This window comes from Aythya ferina (genome assembly GCF_964211825.1).
Source record: "Aythya ferina genome assembly, chromosome: 20".
In the NCBI taxonomy this organism is placed as follows: domain Eukaryota; kingdom Metazoa; phylum Chordata; class Aves; order Anseriformes; family Anatidae; genus Aythya; species Aythya ferina.
The window spans coordinates 3,571,417-3,591,676 of NC_140318.1; the positions used below are offsets into that span (position 1 = coordinate 3,571,417).

At 51.1% G+C, this 20,260-nt stretch overlaps 3 protein-coding genes across 4 annotated transcripts; 2 read left to right on the top strand and 1 right to left on the bottom strand.

Annotated features, from left to right (window-relative positions):
* The first annotated feature begins 120 nt into the window (after positions 1–120).
* Positions 121–12,115, top strand: TBC1D13 (TBC1 domain family member 13). 2 transcript variants are annotated; one of them, XR_014684975.1, is made up of 13 exons: positions 121–232; positions 343–416; positions 535–575; positions 1,007–1,068; positions 1,367–1,466; positions 2,820–2,902; positions 3,061–3,220; positions 4,021–4,228; positions 4,980–5,143; positions 6,649–6,809; positions 7,038–7,095; positions 8,070–11,517; positions 11,556–12,115. XR_014684975.1 is itself a non-coding variant. In XM_084493924.1 (12 exons), the coding sequence occupies exons 1-12, from the start codon at positions 123–125 to the stop codon at positions 8,133–8,135; spliced, it is 1,287 nt and encodes a 428-aa protein (XP_084350050.1). In that variant the 5' UTR covers positions 121–122; the 3' UTR covers positions 8,136–12,115. The 2 variants fall into 2 exon arrangements, 1 of the variants encoding a protein (XP_084350050.1); XM_084493924.1 differs by having other exon boundaries at positions 8,070–12,115.
* Positions 12,116–12,135: 20 nt separating this feature from the next.
* ENDOG (endonuclease G) lies at positions 12,136–14,795 on the top strand. The gene is made up of 3 exons (XM_084493926.1): positions 12,136–12,793; positions 13,347–13,456; positions 14,086–14,795. Exons 1-3 carry the CDS (start codon positions 12,278–12,280, stop codon positions 14,369–14,371), a joined length of 912 nt encoding a protein of 303 aa, XP_084350052.1. The 5' UTR covers positions 12,136–12,277; the 3' UTR covers positions 14,372–14,795.
* A 402-nt stretch (positions 14,796–15,197) lies between these two features.
* On the bottom strand, positions 15,198–19,900 carry LOC311421705 (putative methyltransferase C9orf114). The gene is made up of 12 exons (XM_084493925.1): positions 19,800–19,900; positions 19,634–19,676; positions 19,415–19,540; positions 18,978–19,137; positions 18,530–18,619; positions 18,172–18,221; positions 17,802–17,932; positions 17,310–17,382; positions 16,847–16,945; positions 16,081–16,183; positions 15,780–15,927; positions 15,198–15,594 (listed from the first exon to the last, which is right to left on the bottom strand). The coding sequence occupies exons 1-12, from the start codon at positions 19,833–19,835 to the stop codon at positions 15,520–15,522; spliced, it is 1,134 nt and encodes a 377-aa protein (XP_084350051.1). The 5' UTR covers positions 19,836–19,900; the 3' UTR covers positions 15,198–15,519.
* Positions 19,901–20,260: the final 360 nt, after the last annotated feature.

The window sequence follows — 20,260 nt, forward strand, 5'->3', positions numbered from 1 at the left end:
ACTCCCCCCCCCCCTCCCTCCCTGCTCCGTTCTCCCTGCGGGGAGGGGCTTAGCGGGTGGGTGGGCGTGGCTTAGCACACAACGGGCGTGGCCTAATCCATGATGGGCGTGGTGAGACGCGAATGGGCGGGGTTGTAGGCGGGGTGGTGGGCGGGGCGTTGCGTAGCCCCGCCCCCTCGGGCCGTGTTTCCAGCCGGAGCGTTGCCGCCATGTCGCGGCTGCACCAGAGCCGGTGAGGGACCGGGGGGGGGGGGGGCGGGTTATGAGGGGGGATTTTGGGGGCTCGAGGGGGGTTTGCGGTCCCCGCCCGTTGCTAACGGCTCCCCCCCCGCCTCCCCTCAGCATCGCCGACTTCCAGGAGGTGCTGGGCGAGCCCACGGTGGCCCTGGGCAAGCTCCGCGAGCTCTGCTTCAGCGGTGAGTGCCCAAACCCTGAGGGGGGCTCGGGGCGGTGGCGGCGCGCAGGGTGTGGGTTGAGCTAACGGTTGAGCTAACGGTTGAGCTAACGGTTGTCTCTCTGCCTGCCCCTCCACAGGGATTCCCTTCGATGGGGGGCTGCGCTGCCTCTGCTGGAAGGTGGGTGCTGCTTGGGGCGCTTCGTTTCTCGCCAGCTTTGGGTTCCTTAAGTGTGCACACGGGGCTCTGGAGCTCTCGGAGCCAACAGAAAATAGCGATATGGATCTTAAAAGGCACTCTAAATCAGTGGGGTCAGCACTGGCATGGTGACAGTAGGGTTATGGCCATCGCTTCGGGTGATGGCCGTTGGCTGGCTGCTCCCTGTGAGCACAGCCCGCAGGACAGCCTGGGAGCGCGCCTCACTCCCGCTTGCTGTTGATCAACGCTCTGAGTAGGCCTGTGTCAAAAACCAGTCCCTGAAACATTCCTGGCTGCTATTTGGCAAAGATATAAACCTCATGGAGATAACTCCCCGTATTTTGGTTTGCTCGTCTTACAGGTCTGATAGCTCACGCTCCAAACGCTAACGTCTGCATCTGTTTTCTGTACAGATACTCCTGAACTACCTCCCTTTAGAGAAAGCCTTATGGAGCTCTTTGCTGAAGAAGCAGAGGTGAGGACGTCTGTGCTTGCTCCTTTAGTTCTGACGGTATCTATGGAGAAGGGGAATGGTTCCTTAAATAATTGAGTACCTTCATAAATTGAATTGTTCTCGTGTGGAATGCGCTGTTCTGAAGTCTGTCTCTTGGGGTCAGTGGACTGAACTCTTCAGTTGAACTCAACTGAAGAGAAGAGATCAAATGCTTTCTGGCTGAGCGGAGTGGTGCAGGGATGTCTGTTTGAGCTCAGTCCAGGTGCTTACGTTGATGTAATCCTCTGCTTCAAAACAAATTCCTCTTCTCCCCCTTAAGGGATCTGTATTCCCAGTTCCTAAAAGAAATGATCATCCAGCCTGGGATCGCCAAAGCCAACCTGGGTGTTTCAAGGGAAGATGTGACCTTAGAAGATCACGTAAGTGCGGTTAACCTTCACGTTGAAGGAAATTCCCCAGAGCTATATGTTCTGGAGTCTGGACTCCTATGCTGTTATTGTTTCTGTTCTCAGAGTATTTTGCCCTGTTAGCAGGAGGGATGGTTCCTAGGTACCAGCCCTGCATCTATGTCTTAGTAGCCTTCAGTGTGAATTACTGGCAGAGCACCAATAGTTATGAAGCTGTTTTCAGCTATGGATGTATCTTCTTTTCTTCTTTGGGGCTAACTGTCCAGCCTGTGGGTCTCCTAGGGAAGAAGAGAGGCTCAGAGAGGTTGCTCTACCAAAGAGATGCCTTCCTGGGAAGCTCTGTCCATGGGTGGGCTCAGAACAGGCTGAGGTTGTAGAAGAGGCAGCAGAGTTGAGCTGGACTATAGCACAGGAGGCAGGAGATTGAATTTATTTCCAATTCTGCTGATGACTGACTTCTTTTTTTATGTGTTGACTGTTTCCTGCATCCTTTTTTACTTCTCTGGAAGTGCCATTAAGTTTGTGTCCAGGCAGGGGATGAAGTAACTGATCAGAGGAGGCTGTAAAATAATACAACTGCTTCTATGGCTTATCCTGAACGTAAACTTCTCTGCTAGTGTACAGTCAGCTGTGCTGCTGTGATCTCTGGAAGCCTTGGTGCTATAAAACCATCACTGTTGTAACACTCCATGCACTGGCAGGTTACAGTGATCTTTGGATCTCTTGGAGCTTTTTTTTTCCCTCTTCTCTCTCAGCTGACTGTTAGGTTTGCCTGAGCCTTGATCTGGAGAGAAGCAAGTGCACATAGGGGAGGGGGAGCTGAGTTTGTCATACTGGAAAACGGATGGCACAGGGGACAGGTTGTTTGTGTTAATAATGTATTTCCTTTATCCTGGGCACAACGGTGATGTTTAATCAGCCTTCTCCAGAGCTGAGATAGCGGGGTAAGCTTGTAACTCCTACCCACCCACACAACACTTGTGGTTAACTCTTGTGCTAAGTACAAAGACCGCCTATGTTAGACAGGTTGGAGTTGCAATCAAGAATCTTGTTGACAGAGAACAGGATACTTGGTTTGGGAGCAAAGTCACTAAGAGGCAGGTGAAAAAGGATTGGAAATGTTGGCTTCTGCCTGAGTGAACATGCATGCTCACTTGTTTTTCAAGCTCTGACCTGCATCCTGCGCTGTGTGTACTGTCTGAAGAAGCAGCACTAAACAAGAGAAAGTTTAATCCTGATGTGCTAGGAGCGTGCTGGTACCAGCTGACAAAGGGACAGCAGAAATGTTAAATCAGTGCGTGTTTACTGAGGGCTTTGGTATCTGTGAAGCATGCTTGGTTCTGTTTCTGTTGTTTATTTCTTTAGCCCCTCAATCCAAACCCAGACAGCCGATGGAATACTTACTTCAAGGATAATGAAGTGCTTCTCCAGATAGACAAAGATGTCAGGTATGCGAGGCATAACGACTCGGGTTTCTGAACCAGAGTGGTTTGGTTAATACTTTGTACTTTGAAAATCGAGTTTAATATTAAACTGAACTTTCTGTTCGGCACGGGACATGTGCTTCCTTCTTCTTGTGCCTCATGTCCTCCTGTGTCCATCGTAGGAGGCTGTACCCTGACATGGCGTTCTTCCAGCGCCCAACGGATTACCCCTGCCTGTTGATCCTGGACCCCCAAAACGAGTTTGAGACGCTGCGCAAGCGGGTGGAGCAGACCACGCTCAAGTCGCAGACGGTGGCACGGAACCGCAGTGGGGTTACAAATGTGAGATCTAGGTGTGGGCTGCCCGTGGGGCGAGGCATCTTCGCTGATAAGGCGAAGGGTGGTTCCTGGCCGTTTGTCTCTGCTGCGTGGAGGAATTGTGGGAATACCCCAGCAGATAACTGTGTATTTTTGTGGCTGGACAGCTCTAAAGAGCCAGTTGATGGATCTGACAGTTGGTAGGGGATTATAGGTACATTTAATTTTAAGGATTATTTTTTCCTGACTTCTGGTAGAAGCCTGAGTTGCAGGAAGATGTGAATATTTTGTGCCTGATGTGTGCCTTCCTGCGTGAGAACAAAGCAGTGAAGGGTCAGTTTACCAAAGCTGAATTTATATAGCCATCCAGAGCTGGATCTCCTAAAATTGCACTTAGGAAAGGAGTCTATCTGCTGAAGTTTGCGTTGTCTTTTTCCTCTTTCCAGAGCATTACAATATTAAGTGCTACACCCTTGGTGTTGGGGAAGGCGGCTAGCTGCTGCAGCAGAACTGTGCTTTTTCCTACGTTACTAACAAAGAGGTGGAACTGCTGTGTTTTCTTCCTGTATGGGATCAGGTGATGCAATGATTCAGGGGAACTGCTGCAGCACAGACTGCTTTGTTTGTCAGGGATAAGCAGCACAGAGGACTTGGTGCCTTTGTGCTTCGTTGAGGTACTTGGTTTATGTGAATGCCTGCCTGCTTGGTGCACGCTGCCCAAATCTTGGGGGGGGCCACGTGCCTTCAAAGCCAAGCTCGTCACGTGTAAAACTCTGTGCCAGTTGGTTACCCTGAATCAGTCCTACTCTTGCCTTGCTCTTCAGGTGAGCTCCCCTCTTAAAACATCTCCTAACTCTCTGAGTGAGTACGAAGTTCTGCCCAACGGCTGCGAAGCTCACTGGGAAGTGGTGGAGCGAATCCTTTTCATCTATGCCAAGCTGAACCCCGGGATAGCGTATGTTCAGGGGATGAATGAAATAGTGGGGCCTCTTTACTATACCTTTGCTACAGATCCTAACAGTGAGTGGAAAGGTGAGAGACTCTTTTGAATGCTCAGTAATGGCTGGTGTACTGCGTGCTCTCTGTGTAAAGAAATGTCTTGGGAAAGAGACTCTGAACAACTCAGTTTTGACTGATCAGGAAAAAAAAAAAAAAAAGGCAAATGCAGTAAGAGATGAGGACTCTGAAACCACAGCAAACTGACAGAAACCGAATGGGCTGTGGGTGGTGAGGGTGTGAGAAGTGAGGATTTGGGTTTTTTTGTTTTGCATGGATCCAAGTTGTACTTCCTGACTGAAACCTAAAATCCCTTTAGAAGCTCTTGTTTGCTTGTACTATAAATACCTTGGGAGAGAGAGGTGCTTTTTCTTGTTCTGTTTTTGTCTTTTTTTTTAATTAAAAAAAAAAAAAAAAAAAAGACTGGGAAAGAAGAAGAAGAATGGAGTGGGAGTACTTTGCCTGTTGCTTTTATTTCACAGAGCTCTGAGGGTGTGCCGTGATGGCAGGGAGAGCAGATGGTGTTCTCAGGCATAGATAACTGCTTCTTGACCCTGTGTCATGAAGACCTTGTGTTGCACGCAGGGTCTGTATTTGCAGTGGCTCTGTAGATATTTCTACTCCAAAAAAAAATTTTTGTCTGGTCTCATCCTAGACCAAGCAAGCCAAGGTCTTGAGATAGATTACTTAAGTACAGGAACCAGGTTATTGAACAAAAGCAGTTCTGCGTACCTCTGACAGTGATGCTTTCTCTAAGCCCCCATTAACTTTTTTTTTTCTTCCCTAGAACATGCTGAAGCTGACACATTTTTCTGCTTTACCAACCTCATGGCTGAAATTCGGGACAACTTCATTAAGAGCTTGGATGATTCTCAGTGTGGTATAACCTACAAAATGGAGAAGGTCTACTCCACCCTGAAGGAAAAAGACGTGGAGCTGTACTTGAAACTGGTGAGGAGCTAGGTGTTTCTCTGAATCCTGGTTGGAATGTGGGGAAAGCAGCTTATTAGTGCATTTAAATGTCAGCCAATTCTGTTAAACTGTTACTGGGCTTGAATGGAAAGGTTAAGAGGCTCCGTGAAGGCCTTTGCCAATAGGACATAGAGGCTGTCTTATCTAGAAGCTTGAAACAAGCTCTCCGTGGAGTAAGCCTAGAGTGAGCTGACACAGCAAGGCTTTCCTCCCCTGCTTGGCTGAAAGCAAACAATGGAGTCACAGTCGGCAGCTCTGCAACAACCAAAGTGCCTTGGCCACCCTCCCTCGTCACCTGGCTTGAAGTTTACTTGGAGCTGTAAACATGAGTTTTGCTCTGGCGTCCCCTGGGATTTGAGGTTAAAGGAAGGTTAAGGTTGCCTCAGTCTTCAAAAACAGAACAAAAAACCTTCCCACTCCCCCACCGCCTGCCCTCTTCTGTTGTTATTGGATGCTGTAACAACACAAACTTTGTGGAGATCATTCCAGAAGTAAACTGAAGTCCTGTAGCATCCTACTTGACTAATTCTATAGCTCTCCTTCATTCAGGGATCTCAGAGTGCCATGGTTTGGTGTGGGTTTTGTAGAACATCAAAAGGCAGCTCTTGTTGCAGACCTCCTTAGGTCCTGCAGTCCATTTGGTGCCAAAATCCAACAAGAATTTGGAAAGGAAAGCTGGTCTCATTATTCCAACCTTCACCAAATCACTCTGATTTGCTGTTTATATATTTAGAGAAGGCAAGATGTTTCTTCTGTAACCCAAAAGATGATCTGTAAGGACAGTGACACAACTCTCACAATGTTGCCTGAAGACTCATTCAGTGGGGAGAGAATAAACTGCTTACTGTTTGGCTGCCAGGAAATGGTCTTGGCCATGCAGCAGCTTAAGAATGTCATCAGGATCCTGAGCTTGTTTGACCTGACTTAAACTTATGGTTCTTGGGATTTGATAGCAAAAAAACAAGAAAGCTGTGGGCTAGGAGTGCTTACAGTGTGTTTTAGTGACCATCAGTGTGAACTCTTTTCCATGTTTTGTTTCTTTTTGTGAGCAGTAAACCTTTGATAAATACAGGGCTTCTGGAAAGGAGAGGAAATCCTGACAAAACAGTGCCTTTGCTAGAGGGGGAGGGCTGCGGCTTTGCAGATAAAATGTTATTCAAATGGGAAATTAAAATTACTTGGCAAGTTTAGCTGAACTAACACAAACAGTGCCTTCAGGAAGAAAAGCTTCCTTTACTTGTGTCTTAGAGGAGCATTTTCTTGCTTTGTAGACTTGGAAGTTAGTTGCATTGAAAATCTTTGTTTCAATATAGCTTGAACGTGAGGGCCTTCAAAGGAGGCAGTGGTTTTACTGCCGTGCTGATAGGAGTTGGCAGCCTAGAGCTGTATGAGGGTGGAGATTGGGATAGAAACAAGGGGTGCACCTCTTGGAGGGAATGGGCCAAGAGCATGTATTCATTCTTTGCTTGGTGCATGTCTGACAGCAAGAACAGAACATCAAACCCCAGTTCTTTGCCTTCCGCTGGCTGACGCTGCTCTTGTCCCAAGAGTTTCTGCTGCCAGATGTCATCCGGATCTGGGACTCCCTCTTTGCTGATGAAAAACGCTTCGATTTTCTGCTCCTCGTCTGTTGTGCCATGTTGACGTAAGTACAGAGGTAGCCTTCCTGCTCTTTTTTTCTCTCATTTAATGAAATCCATGGATCCAGGAGTTCCACAGGCATGTGTTAATGCATCTGGTGCATAGGTTACAGACATCTGTCACGATGGTAGTGAAAGTGTTCTCAAAAGCCTCTACGAAGGCACAGTGTAGTCCACTTTTAGAGACCCTCTGAAAAGAACCAGAAGTAGCTGGACTAATTTCCATCTTTCAGACTAATCCGGGATCAGTTGCTGGAAGGAGACTTCACTTTGAATATGAGGCTGCTACAGGTAAGGATTATAAATAGAGTGGGCATAGGGGGCAATTTGGGGAATCTTTAAATAGAGAGGGTGGTGGTAGGCCTGGCTGAGGAGAAGTACCGGATTTCTGATGGCTGCTTGCAGAAAAATCTTAAGGTTGTTCTCATAGCAAGCTTCTTACTGGAAGTACGAATCTTTGCGTGCTGTGGTCCCCACCACCCACAGGGAAACCAGACTCACTTGGGAGGAATGACTGCCTTCACCTCCTTGGTGGTGGTCTCTGCTCCCTGTGCTGTTACCTGGGCTTTCACTTCCACGTACAGAATGTGGCTGTATGCTACCTGTGTTGTCTTCTCAGCTCTGTATGTGCTAGAAAAGCAACGAGCTCTGTTTCAGAGACCAATATTCCTTCTCTGGTCTGCTGTTGGTGAGGCACAGTGGCACAGTACTGTGGTCTGGAGCCCAGCACTACCATTAACACAGAGCCTTCTTTTGCATGTGCTCCCTTCCTAGTCTACAGAGAAATCCTCATAGACTAGAGGCTTTTAGCATTAAAAAAAAATAAAATGTTTTCTAGCAAAGTTCTTATGCCCTATGTAACAATGTCAAATTTGCTGGCCAGAGACTTTTGTTTAGCTCTGAGATCTGAGAGAGCACAAGGTTGAGAACACCTTCACAGAACAGCAGGATATCTCTGATTCTGCCAGTTCCTGCTTGGGGCTGTGCAAGGTACTGGCTTTGATAAGGTGTTTTGGCATGAAGATAGCCCTTGTAGCAGGCCAGCTGACTGTACCCATGCAGGACAAGCTACAAAAACTTCTTGAAGGGTATCGGGGTTTGATCAGATACAAAACAGGAAGCTGATAACTGTCAGGGGGGTAACTGAACATGACAATGTGTTATAATAGGTGAAGAATTGTACTGCCAAGGTTTGCTCTGCTTCGGTGGAATGATGTGTGCAGGAAATGTGAAGTTGTCACTTAAATTGTTTTTCTTTACCGTAGGATTATCCTATCTCTGATGTTCACCTGATTTTGAAGAAGGCAAAGGAACTTCAGGATTCCAAATAGTCCACGAGCCTCACAAAAGGTGTTGGAGAAACTGTATGGCAGTGGATCCTAGGAGATTCCCCTGTGAAGTGTGGCGCGTTAAAACTCCTAGCGGTCTCTGCAGGACTTCAGGTTTTGCATTTGGGCTACTGGCCACCTTGAAGACTTCCTTCTACTCTATTTATTAGGTCAAGGACTGATTACTTCCCCATCTGCTTGGGTCCTGCACTCCAGATTTCTCAAACTTCAAATGCCTCTGTGCTGCCAAAAGCAGTTCTTTGTATCTTTTTTAATGACTTTAAGTGGAGAAAGAAACCATCTGTCAGCATATCCCTCAAGGGGTGGACTCCTTCTGCATCACGAAGGTAGCTCACATGGAGTAACTTCGGATGGGGAAGGGACAGGCTGGATCCAGTGGATTTTCAGTGGGTGAGTGTAGAAGAATCTTTCTCCTGTGAATAGAATGTATCCCAACGAAGTCACACACCCTGCTGTTCAAGTAGCTTCTGGATTCTTCTCCCTCGTGGCTGCACTTAGCCATCCCTGGGGTGTGCAAAAAAAAAAAAAGAAAAAAGAAGATTGCATCAGCTTCTGGTGTCATCTGGCATCCAACAGTTTGGACCTCTTCACATGGGAAAGAGATCTTGAGAAGCTCGGAGGGGAAGACATCATTACAGCTGCCAGCTTTGTGCACCGAAACTGCCTGAACCCAGAATGGCCTTACCAAGAAGGTCTCCTTGAAAGCAAGGCTGCAGTGGTTTTAATCGATGAGTGAAGTGTAGCTTGAAGTCAAGCCTTACTACGCACAGCCTTAGAGCAGGAGCTTGTTGCTGCAGGGAGGCTGAGGCCTCAAGCTGCTTTTCTGTCTCTGAACTGGGGCATATCCACATGATTCTATGATATCCAGCTACAATCAGGATTCCGAAACACAAGAAACAAGCATCTAGTTGCATGAAGACAGCTATATTTAGGGACTTATACAGGCACGGCATTGAGGTTTCCTGCCTCAGTGGCTTGCAAAGTATTACTCCACGTAAGCTCTGGTCATGGTAACCCTGGTATTGTCTAATAGCACTTCTCACCAGGAAGGGACACGTTACAGGTCTGAGCTACAAGTAAGAGTCCTAATCCAGTGCAATCCAGTGGGCATACAAGCATTTCAGTCATTAGTTGACTCCTGGGGCTGATCCACATCCTCTGTACCAGTCCTGCTGGTGTGACAGGCGTGAGTTGGACACTTGTCCCTCCTCAGAGGGAAGCTGCTGTGTTTTGAATACTGTAGAGCAGGCTTAGGTGAACAGCGACGAAGACAAGCTATGGAAAGAACTGCTGACCTGCTGATCAGAAACCATAATCCTCAACGGGAGAAACTGCCAGCACCCAGGTGCTTGGGTTGTGCAGAAGCTCTTGAGTGAACACTAATCCGGCATGCTTTACCCTCTTTCTGTGCTGTGCTGGCTCACCTCTGCGTAGCTGTTTGACACTGCGATTTTCGGTATTATGGGTATTGATTTGTTAAAGGTCAGTCATCTTTTGAAGATCTGCTTACGCTGCTGATGGCCTAGAACGGCCCTACCAAGAGGGATGTTGTCAGCCTTTTGCTGTTTTACTAAGTGTTACTTCCTTCACTGAAGGCCAGTTCTTTGCAGGTGACTGTAATTCATTTGAGGCTGTGTGGGGTGACTGGCAGACAGGTTGATGCACGCACCTATGTTCTTAGCAACCCCAAGCAATCTGTCTGCCTCTTTAGAAGATGCTCAAGTGACACTGATGCAGCCAGATGTTGCTGCTGTGGTGGATCCTGAGCAACTGAAGGCTTAAAACAATGTAATTAATACCTGTGGCTGACAGCATCCCTCTTTGCTGCAATCCTTTTAGAGGGTAGAGTTTTCCTCCAAGAAAAGTGGAACTGAAGGACCAGGACGGCTGCGTGATGGAGCATCTTGTCAGCTCTAGCCACAGGATGAGTGTTCTTCCTGCCTTGATCACTGCGCTCTTCTAGGTGGTCTCAGCTGCTGGGAACCTGCACTACAGAGGCCAGTTATCAGACCTCACGTGGCCAAACTGCTAGATGGTAGCCACAGATGTGGGACTGGAGGGTCAGACTCGTAGCAGAGTTGGACCTCCTCCAAAACACTCTTCTGAATATTGCTGTAGCTCTCATACCTTCCATGCACAATCTCCCTGTATGCCCGTGCTGGCTATTTTGGGTCCCCCTTGCAAGTGCTTACTGTGTGGTTTCTCACTGGTAACAGCAGCTTCCGTGAGGGTTCCTGCTCTGAAAGTCTCTCTGAAAGACTCACTCTGTGAGTCTCCTTAAAAATCTCAGAAGGCAGCAGGCAAATGAGGATCAAGACATTCCTTGTGGATGAACTCCTGCTTGTTTTCAGAGTCACGTGTGGGGCTGGAGCAGCACAAATGCTTGAGGAAGACACCGTGGAGGTGGGTAATGGAGCACCAGGGTCTGCTGCTGGCTGGTACAGGTGTCATGCTGTCTCTTCCCTTCCTAGGTGTCCAAGGGCTTATTACGCTGTTTTATTTCTCTTCAGGGTGGGTGATGGTGAACACTTTTAAAAGGAATTTGCAGTGGTTTAACAGGATGAGATGAGAGCTTTGGCTGCTGGAAAGGTTCTCTGGGATAAATTCAATCAATAGCTTTATCCAGACAAGCCTATGGCTGCCAAACTGGTTAATTTGAGTTCTTTTTGGGGGAAAACTTTTCACAACTTTGATACACCCAGGCAGGCTGGTTCCTACATGAAAAGCTGTTTTATGTCCCTCCTTCTCCCTCTGCTGTGTGGCAGGACTTTGTTCTGCTGCTGGAAAGGGCTTTGAAGGGAGTTGTTCTACTTTTCAATGACTTGGGCCACCCATTTCTTTATTCCAAGACTTGCCCCTTTCTTTAAGAGCAAAAATGGATCTTCTGAGGGGAGAAAAAGTCTTGTTCCCAGCTTTTGAATCACCTCATTAGTTTCTGTGCATTCATTCCTCAAAGGCTGTTTGTGATGATTTTAATATATTTTTTTTTGAGGTCAGATAGCATTAACTAGGTTATGGTTGTTCCTGGCTTGTGTGGCCAAGTAGCACCAGTGCCATCCTGGGGATATTTCCTCCTCTGACTTCTTTCAGACCGAAGGTGCTGCAGCAGCAGTGAGTTTGGCTGCAGCAGCAGTTCTTGGGGTCAGAAGGTGGGAGCCGGGGGTGCCTTGAGGGTGCCTTCTTTCATAGGGTCCTGAACAGGGGATGTTTAAATAGCTCTTAGGAAGCGTTCCTCACAGGTGGCACTGCTGCTGGGTGGGATGAGAGGACCCATCTTCAACTAGGAAGAAAATCAGGGTGCTACGGTGGATGTGGGGACCCGAGCCTTCCCTGGGAGGAGGAGGAGGTCCAGGACTTTCACCGTGTGCAGTTCAGGCTCCTGGGAACTTGTAGCTCTGCCAGTGAGGTAGAAGGACCGGGATACCGGAGGTGAAGTTGATGATGGTCGTGCAGAATGACTGAGTTTGAATTCTGGGACCTCACAGGGAATTATTCACGCTTTGGCAGTGAGTGAAATAAGGGCCAGGAGCTGACTGGGGGCACTCCGGGGTGTTTGGGGAAGCAGGAGCCGTCTCCCTGAGTGAGGGTCAGTGACTGTTCTCGGGGCTCTCTCCTACACTGCCCTTCCTCAGGAAGAGAGGAACACACCTGGCGGTTTGTCAAATAACACTTTTTTTTTTTTTATTTATTTCCCTTTACCTTGTCTGGAAAGAATTGCCAGAACGGGGTGCAGAGAACACTTCCTCACTCTAAAACTACTTCTTTTATGCTTCTTTTTAAACACTATTTTTATAACGCTTCCTTTAGTGAGACGGGGGGGGAGGAGGAGGAGGCTTTGTGCCGCCACCCCACTGAGCGAGGCCGTCTGGGGTGGCAGCGGGGCCGCTGCTGCTCCTCGGCCTCGTAGCGCCCGCGGCCGGGCCCAGCGCTGCGCTGTGCCCCAATAAAGTGTTTTCTTTGCACACTGCTGCCAGCTGCGCTTCTGTGGGCACCGCGGGAGGAGCGTGGAGGCCTTGAAGGGCCAATTCCCTCACGGGCGTGTGGCGGTGGCGGCGGGGCGGGCACCGGAAGAGAAAAAAAACCCTTGAGAAGGAACCGCTGGGAGTGGGAGTCGCTGCGGGGCCATGCTGCGGGGCCGCTGGCTGCTGCCCGGGGCCTCCCTGGCTCTGGGTGCGGGGCTGGGTTCGGTGCTCACCACCCTCTGGCAGCGCCGTGAGGGCGATGCGGAGGAGGCGGCGGGGCTGCTGGGCCGCGTGCCCGTGCTGCCTGCGGTGCAGGCGGCGGCGGCAGCAGGCCCACCGGCGGTCACCGGGTCTGGCAGAGTGGAGTTGACCAAGTACGGCCTGCCCGGCCTGGCACAGCTGCGGAGCCGCGAGTCCTACGTGCTGTGCTACGACCCGCGGAGCCGCAGCGCGCTCTGGGTGATCGAGCAGCTCAACCGCGAGACGCTCAGCGGAGCCTCCGACCGCGCCGCCTGCGACTTCCAGGAGGACGACTCGGTGCACGAGTACCACCGCGCCACCAACGCCGACTACCGCGGCAGCGGCTTCGACCGCGGTCACCTGGCGGCTGCCGCCAACCACAAGTGGAGCCAGAAGGCCATGAGGGACACTTTCTACCTCAGTAACGTCGCCCCCCAGGTAGGTCTCACCCCTGGGGTGCTGCTGCTCAAAGCCTGGAGTAGCTCTGGCAGAGAGAGGCTGTGTTCGCTTGGGGTGGCAGGGTTCATAGAGTTGCTGAATATATTCAGTTAAAAGGGACCCACAAGGATCATCGAGTCCAGCTCCTGACTCCACACAGGGCAATTTAAGTGTTAAATGATATCTCTAAGGGGTGGTGATAATGCTAGCCCCAAGAGCTTCTGCGAACAGGAACCTTTCGGTAAGGACCTGCCTGGGTGCTTCCCTCTATCCACAGGAAGGATCCCAGTCAGAACAGTGCGCGGCAGCTGAACAGGTGGACAAATGCTTAGAGGTGATAGTCTGAGGCTCGTGGGTTCTGCTGCTGCGTGTGCAGAGCAGGATCTCTGTACGCAGCTTCCAGAGAGCAGGTGGCAGTAGTGACCTTGGCTTGCAGTGCCCCGAGCACTCCAGAAGGGTTACAGAAAGGCGGATGTTGTTATGAGGAAAACTGAGCAAGGAGGAGGTTCCCTGGTGACTAACTACCATTTATGTCCACTTCTTGTGTTTTCAGGTTCCTCATTTAAACCAAAATGCCTGGAATAACCTTGAGAAGTACAGCAGAAGCTTGGCAAGGAACAACAAGAATGTCTATGTCTGCACGGGACCTCTTTACCTGCCCAGGTAAACAAGAGGATGCGGCTGGGACCACACTCGAGCGATGTCGTGCTGGGAAGGTAAGGCAGGCCGAGGGCTTGCAGCCTCCCAGCTGCTCGGAAACAGGAGTGATCTGCTAAGAGCCCCTTCAGTAGGTGAGACCAGCAGCGTGCAGAGTTTCTGCAGAACGGTGACTTCTTGGGATTGGGATTAGTTTCCCATTCAGACAGTTATTTTGGGAATACCTAGGGTGGGATACAAGGTAACCTGGTGACTTTTGTTTGCAGTTCTTCCTAATGCAGCAGCATTAAATTAAGAGACTAGACTGCAGAACCCCTCCCTGCAGAATAAAGCTCCTAGGTTTCATTTTATGGACTATTTGCTCACCTAAGAGCATGACATTATCTGCAAGGATATTTGTGTAGGACTGGGAAGAGCAGTTCTCACCAGCTGGGATCTTTTCACAGCAGGAAATAGCTTGGAAAGGCTGTTAAAGAAGAGACAGTGGGGAAGGGATCTGGGGGGAGCAGACCCCATGTAAAGCTCAGCCTCACCACCACCATGCAGCGGGGGCTCTCTTAGGGTGGTGCTGGAGGGCTGAGGGGTGGAAGAGGCACCAGACTGGGGGCTAACGTGGGACATCGCTGTTGGTGCAGGATGGAGGCCGACGGGAAGATGTACGTCAAGTACCAGGTGATTGGGAAGAACAACGTGGCCGTCCCCACCCATTTCTTCAAGGTGCTCATCCTGGAAAAGGAGAGTGGGGAGATCGAGCTGCGCTCCTACGTGATGCCCAACAGCCCCGTGGACGAGAACATCCCCCTTGAACGGTTCCTGGTTCCCATCGAGAGCATTGAGCGAGCCTCGGGGCTCCTCTTCGTCCCCAACATCTTGAAGAGAACAAGTAACTTGAAAGCCATCACGGCTGGAAACAAGCGTTGAACCCTGACTGAGGAAATCCAGGTATCCTCTGGGAGGGACCGAAGGCAGTAGTTCACAGTATCTCCTTGTGCAATTTTAAACACAGGGACTAAGAATCAAAGCAGTGCTTCTCTCAGCCCGTTCCCATTTCATGTAACAGTGAAACACATGCAAAGCATGTCTCAGGGGCAGGTTGCATGGAAGGTTCCTGGGCACTTGACAAGTAGTTCTCTAGGATTTGCCCCTACACTGCAGTAGCTGGGGGTACTCTTGTAACTCCTTTTGTTTGTGGCCCTTAAAGCACAAAGGGAAATTACAGGGGAAGCAGGGAAGGACAGGAGCAAGACAGGCACGTGGAGAGGTCCTTGCCTTTCTGCGTCCAAAGGACTGTGTAATTGTTTTCTTTCGGAAGATGGTTTTAGCAGTAAAGCTTTGAAAATCCAAAGTATGGGTTGTTTCTTATCTGCTCCTATTGAAGTCCCTGAATAACTTGGCAGGAAGGGGAAAGGGCAAAGCCAGCTTTTCCAGCTGCTTTTCTCTTTGAGCCAAACTGTAACGAGGTATGGTGACGTGCTTTAGCAGCATAGAACAGCTTGGGGTGGAAGGGACCTTCAAGATCATCCAGTTAGCTCAGAGCCAAGTGAAGCTCCAGCCCTTCCTGCCACTGGGAAGGGAGGAAGCCTTTGGGTTAAAGGGGGGCTGGGGAGGCAGGCTAGCTGTGTGATGGGAACAGCTGCATAAGGGTAAGGATTAAATTACTTCCTTCAAGGCTGAAGGCCACAGGGCTGCAAGGGCGTTGAGTGCCCATCTTTGTCACAAAACATTCACATGCAGACTTCAAGGCAGCTGAGGTTTGGTACTGTTTTATTCCCCACCTGAGACATCTGAATTGCCGAGACTCAGTTTGCTGCTAAGCTTGTCCCAGGCTGCTGCAAGGCAGTGACCTGCTCTTGGCTGGATGCTGCAGGTGTGGAAGGGCCCAGACTTGCTGGTCCCAGCAGGAGCCAGACACTCGGTTGAGCAGCGCTGCCAGCTTTGGTCAGGTGTCTGCAGCTTCCCCCAGGCTTATCGCTCCAGGAGCCTGGCAGGGCTTCCCTGCGTCTGAATAGCTAAAAGCTCTTCCTTGAGGCAGTCCGAAGTGGAGGACAAGGTCGGTGGCTTTCCTTCCCTCAGCTGTCAGTGGGTGTCTTCACAGCCTCCTCGATGCGAGGTCTCAGTGCAGACAGAGAGATCAGCAGCGCTTCCTGGAACAGAGTCGTGCAGCACTCAGAGCTGCTGTCCTTGGCAAGGGACCCCCGGGCAATCCAGGGGCTGTTTGAGGCATTGCTGGGGGAATTACACTGGCTGTACGTGTCACTGCCAGAGGAAGGCAGCACTGCTCTGTGTGCACAGGCACCGCACCCGCTGCACCATGAGCCACCTGCCCTACCTCTGTTCGGATGGTTCGGCTGCCTTGGCTGGGACAAGTGTTCAGGTAGAAGTCAAACAAAAGGCTTGGGTCAGTGACCTCCAGGTTTGCATCTGCATCAACCCCAGCTTCTAAGCCCTGAAGACCTCCAAACACAACAAGGGCGTGCCTAGGGGACAGCGCAGGGACAGGGTTAGAAGGGAGAACAGCTCAAACCATCATACTGAGGCAGGTGTTAGGAGCTTTTTTTTTTTTTTCTTGTGTGCCTTGAACCAGGCCCCACTGGGGGCTCTGAGTGGGGTTGCAGATGTGGGTGACAAACCTGAAGGAGGGCAGAGTGACCTGGTCCACAGAACTGCCCCGCTCTGAGGTCCCAATGGAGAGATCGTAGCCTTCCTTGAACGGACACTCCGAAAAGACAGCACCTGGGAAACAAACACAGCTCGTGGTTCAGCATGGGGCTCCTCACCTGTGCTGCCTTCTGGGCAGGTTCAGACACTCCACAGGTGACTTGTGGCAGCAGAATTAATTGATTTCCAGCACCACTAATGCATCAGAAGACTGATCCCTCTTCCTGCCTAATTCCCTTGCTGCAGGAATCTCCTGGCACTCAGCTGCATCACCTCAGACAGGTACCAGGAGCCATGGAAAATCAAAATATGATTTTCCTAGGAGATACAGTCTCTCAGATGACAGTGGCAAAGGATTTTGCAGGGCTCTTGCACTCAAAAGTCACTGCAGGCTTAGATGTGAATGAATGGGAGGGAGTTATCACAAATGGAGATGGAAAGTACCAGCTCTCATCAGCTGCTGCGGTGCATGCATTTGGAAAAACGGTGAATGTGAAAGTAGAGGGCCAAGCACTGGTGGGTGAGTGGGGCAATTCACAGCTGTAGCTTTATCCCTCAAATTTGACTGTTCTGTGACTGCTAGCTGCATAGGGTGTTTGCTGCCTGTGAGACAAAACTAGAATTTTAAATAACACGTTAACATGTTACAGATGTGCAGCCTGAAACTGGTGTGGAAGCCCAGGTGGAATAAAGCTCCTTCTGCACAGCAGAAAGCAGAAAATGCCTCCAAATACTTACTGAGGCAGGAGGCGAGGCGGACACTGTAGCCCCAGTACAAGCCTGACACCGTCCGAGGGTGGTGTGAAGACACCACGATGCCCTTCCGCACTTTTGCTTCTGAAAGGGAAGCAAAGAGATTAACAACCCCCATGAGGTCCTGTTGAGAGCTGAACTTGACCAGCCACATGCTGAGGTTTCTCCTGTGGCAAGGCACCGACTCACTGCACAACCACGAGCCTCCCTTTTGAGTGTGTTCTGGAAAGTGTGAGCATGTTTGGGCTATTTACTGCTGGCCAAAGAGCTGACAGGTCCTTCCAATGCACTAGGGGGCTGTGTAAGCGTGTTACTACTCTGTGTGTGTAGTGAAGAGAAGGTGGAGCTGTTGGCTATCTTCAAATGTTAGTAATCTGAAGGCTGTCATACAGAAGGACTACCTCCAGCAGGAGTAAGGTCTGCAGGTGCTAACGTAGCAGCAGATTACCTGGATTCTGTGGTTCCTGCAGGCGCACCGTCACTCGCAGCCCAGGCTGCAGCTGTCTGTCGATCTGTACCTCCTGCAGGGACAGTCACCAGCAGTGTCAAGACAGTCTGGAGGTACTGGGGAAGGTGGGGAGGGAGGGAATGCTCTGAAGAAGGGGGGGGCCTATTCTGGCCTGGAGCTGGAATGAGGAGCTCTGCAATCAGGGGCTGTGTTGCATGCCATGCAGAGCAGGCGTGGTTGCATCAGCAGCCTGAGACTTTGCTGCTCAAAGGTTCAAACTCAGCAGCAAAGCAGTGAGGTGCTGGGTGGGCAGGCCAGAACTCGGGAAGTTACAAACATTAACAGGCCAGAAGGGACAGGACAGCACCAGCACTAACCCCCGTGCCAGCCTGCTGTGAAGCAGGATGCTCAGAAGCCGAGCAGTGCTTGTACCCACCACGCCTGCTTCAGATCTGCCAGTGACAGGATGAGTTGTTTCACCCACAGACGTACCTTCCTCATCCCACAGTTGACAAAAGAGCCTCTGCCCGGCTTACTTGGCCGGTCCAACACCACGCCTTCTCGGTACTCTGAGTCCTCATCCATCCGCATGTGGTGAGGGCTGTCCAGGGGGTTGAGGAGCCCTGGAACAGCAGGAAAGGAACAGGTAAGGACAGGGCACAAACTGCAGGAACATGTGTAAGCACAGCTGCTCTGCTGCCCCTCCCTCTGTGGTCCAGTGGAGCACAGCGCCTCATCCGCACTGGGAAAATTCCCACTGGTGGGGAAAAGTTTTTAAGCTCTGTGCATCCCATGCAAAATGAGAGCCAGAGCTCAGGAAGGGGGAGCCAACAGCGTGGGATAGAGGCAACCGAATCATTACCTGCAAACTGCAGATCTCCGTGTTTTGGAAAAAAAGATTTCCTCAAGTACCTATTATCAGAGAAGATTTAAATATGAAAACAGTTGTTTCTAAGGCACCTGGGCCTCAGCTCTAGCTTTGTACTGACTCTAAAGGAGCTGAGTACAGGGCATGATTAACTCCCAAGTCCCTTCTGTTCTATCAGTTAAACTCCTGAATTAGACGTGAAACAATCAGATCCCGTATTCATGCATAATCATGCAATATAAACAGAGTTTATATTGCTTCTGGAGCCCACACCATGAGGTACCCATGCAAATCACCAGCTGGGAGCTAGTTCTAATACTCATCTGACACAGTCTGACTGCAGTAGACTTACTGAGGGCACTCCAGGTACTGCAGGATCCGAGCCAGCTGCACGCAAGCCTTGTCTTTCTTTCCAATTCCTTCAAATTCCCCCTCCACACTCCTGGAAGAGAAAGAGAGCAGTCTGTAAACTCAGTATGGGACTGCAAAGCAACAAAGTCTTGGTCTTCTGGAGATCTGACTATTTCTCCTTAATCTGTGAATAGAAGCAGCTTCCCCATCAACCCTAAAAGCACTAGGAAACCTTTTCCTTCTGCTTTGTTCTCCCCCTGCTGTCATAAATGATCCTAAATTCCAAGGCAGTTAAGTGAACACCTGTGCCCAGTGCAGGGCTCCCTGTAATGCTGCTGTCTATGGGAAATTCAAACCCTTGCTTGAGCTACACACCATTCTTTCCTGGTCTCAGCTAAATAAAGGAACAGAAAACACAGAAGAAACAGCACAAAACAGCTCGTCCTTACTTTGCATCTTCCCCATACTCGTCGAACACCACGATCTCATCCACGCAGAAGATGGCACAGGCTCGGGCAATCTGTCCGGCGAGGTAGGTGCGCAGCTCCAGCGACTGAGCGTTGTTCAGGATGGAGCCGGGCAGGGCCACGCTCAGCGTGTGGTGCCTCCCTGCAAACAGGGCGAGGGGATGGGGGCCGCGCAGGGCCTGCCGGCTGCACCCACAGCGCTGCGTGTGCTTCAGCTGCAGGAGACGGGGCAGAACAACGCAACCTCCGCTTCTCAGATTTTAATTAGGGGTTTTCTGGTAATAAAGGCCAGTCGTGCGGTGCCCGTTGCGTTGTGTTTGTGCCCGTGGGCTGGCTACGAGCAGATCTATGGGGACAAATGTCCCCTGTCTGGCAGCTCCCCTGGCTGTCAGCCCCCCTCCAGCCCCCCAGCCCCTCACCTCTGTCCTCCTTCTGCTCCTCCTCCCGCGCTTGCTCCGCCTGCTTCTCCGCCAGCTCCCTCATGCGCTGCTTCTCCAGCTTCTTCAGCAGCTTCAGCTCCTTCCATTTCTTCTTCTCCGCCTTCCCTGAGGCGCACAAAAACCCCCGCCCCCCCCCGAGCCGTCAGCGGCGAGCGCCGAGATCCGGGACCCCCAACCCCTGCCCGGCCCCAGCCTTACTCTCCTGCTTCCAGCGCCGCCAGTCCACATTCCTCTCCACAACCTGCGGAGACAGGAGCCGGTTTGGGGCCGTTTTGGGGCTGTTTTGGGGCCGTTTTGGGGCCGTTTTGGGGCCGCTGGGCTCCCCCCCTCCCGGGGCTCTCCTCAGCGCCACCCCCCCCCTCACCTCTCGGGGCCGCTTGGCCGCGCCGCCGTCCGCCATCTTGTGCGCACTGCCGGGCCCCGCCGTGATTGGCCGCTGCCCGCACCAAGTGGGCGGGGCGGAGCGTCGCGCGAGCCAATGGCCGGGCAAAGGGGCGGGGGTAGGAGGGGGTTTTAAATCGCCTGCGCGGCCTGCCAAGCTAAGCAGGGGCTGCCGTGGTGCGAGGGTGGATGGGTGACACGAGGCGTGCGGCTTCTCCGGGTAGCAGGGGGTTACATCCGGATCTCCGCGTCTGGGGGCGTTTGCAGGGGCTCTGCGTGCCTGGAGGGGATGTGGGGTGATCCTTGGCTCTTGTGGGGCGTGTCACAGCCTAGAGCAAGAGCCCGTGCAGCTGGGGATGGTGCGCTTGTGCTCATAATTAAATTTCTCAGCTCTTCGCCTGCTTTTGGTGGCCGTGGGTCCCCCAGCACCTGCCCGCGGGTGGG

Bases quoted from the DNA above. Each gene is read 5' to 3' on its own strand.
- ENDOG (XM_084493926.1), top strand. From the start codon at position 12,278: ATGCTGCGGGGCCGCTGGCTGCTGCCCGGGGCCTCCCTGGCTCTGGGT. The intron at 12,794-13,346 runs GTAGGTCTCACC...TTGTGTTTTCAG, and splicing joins TCAGTAACGTCGCCCCCCAG to GTTCCTCATTTAAACCAAAA. The intron at 13,457-14,085 runs GTAAACAAGAGG...CTGTTGGTGCAG, and splicing joins GGACCTCTTTACCTGCCCAG to GATGGAGGCCGACGGGAAGA.
- TBC1D13 (XM_084493924.1), top strand. From the start codon at position 123: ATGGGCGGGGTTGTAGGCGGGGTGGTGGGCGGGGCGTTGCGTAGCCCC. The intron at 1,467-2,819 runs GTAAGTGCGGTT...TTATTTCTTTAG, and splicing joins ATGTGACCTTAGAAGATCAC to CCCCTCAATCCAAACCCAGA. The intron at 3,221-4,020 runs GTGAGATCTAGG...CTTGCTCTTCAG, and splicing joins ACCGCAGTGGGGTTACAAAT to GTGAGCTCCCCTCTTAAAAC.
- LOC311421705 (XM_084493925.1), bottom strand. From the start codon at position 19,835: ATGGCGGACGGCGGCGCGGCCAAGCGGCCCCGAGAG. The intron at 19,138-19,414 runs GTGAGGGGCTGG...CCCTGTTTGCAG, and splicing joins GGAGCAGAAGGAGGACAGAG to GGAGGCACCACACGCTGAGC. The intron at 18,222-18,529 runs GTAAGTCTACTG...CTCTGATAATAG, and splicing joins CAGTACCTGGAGTGCCCTCA to GTACTTGAGGAAATCTTTTT.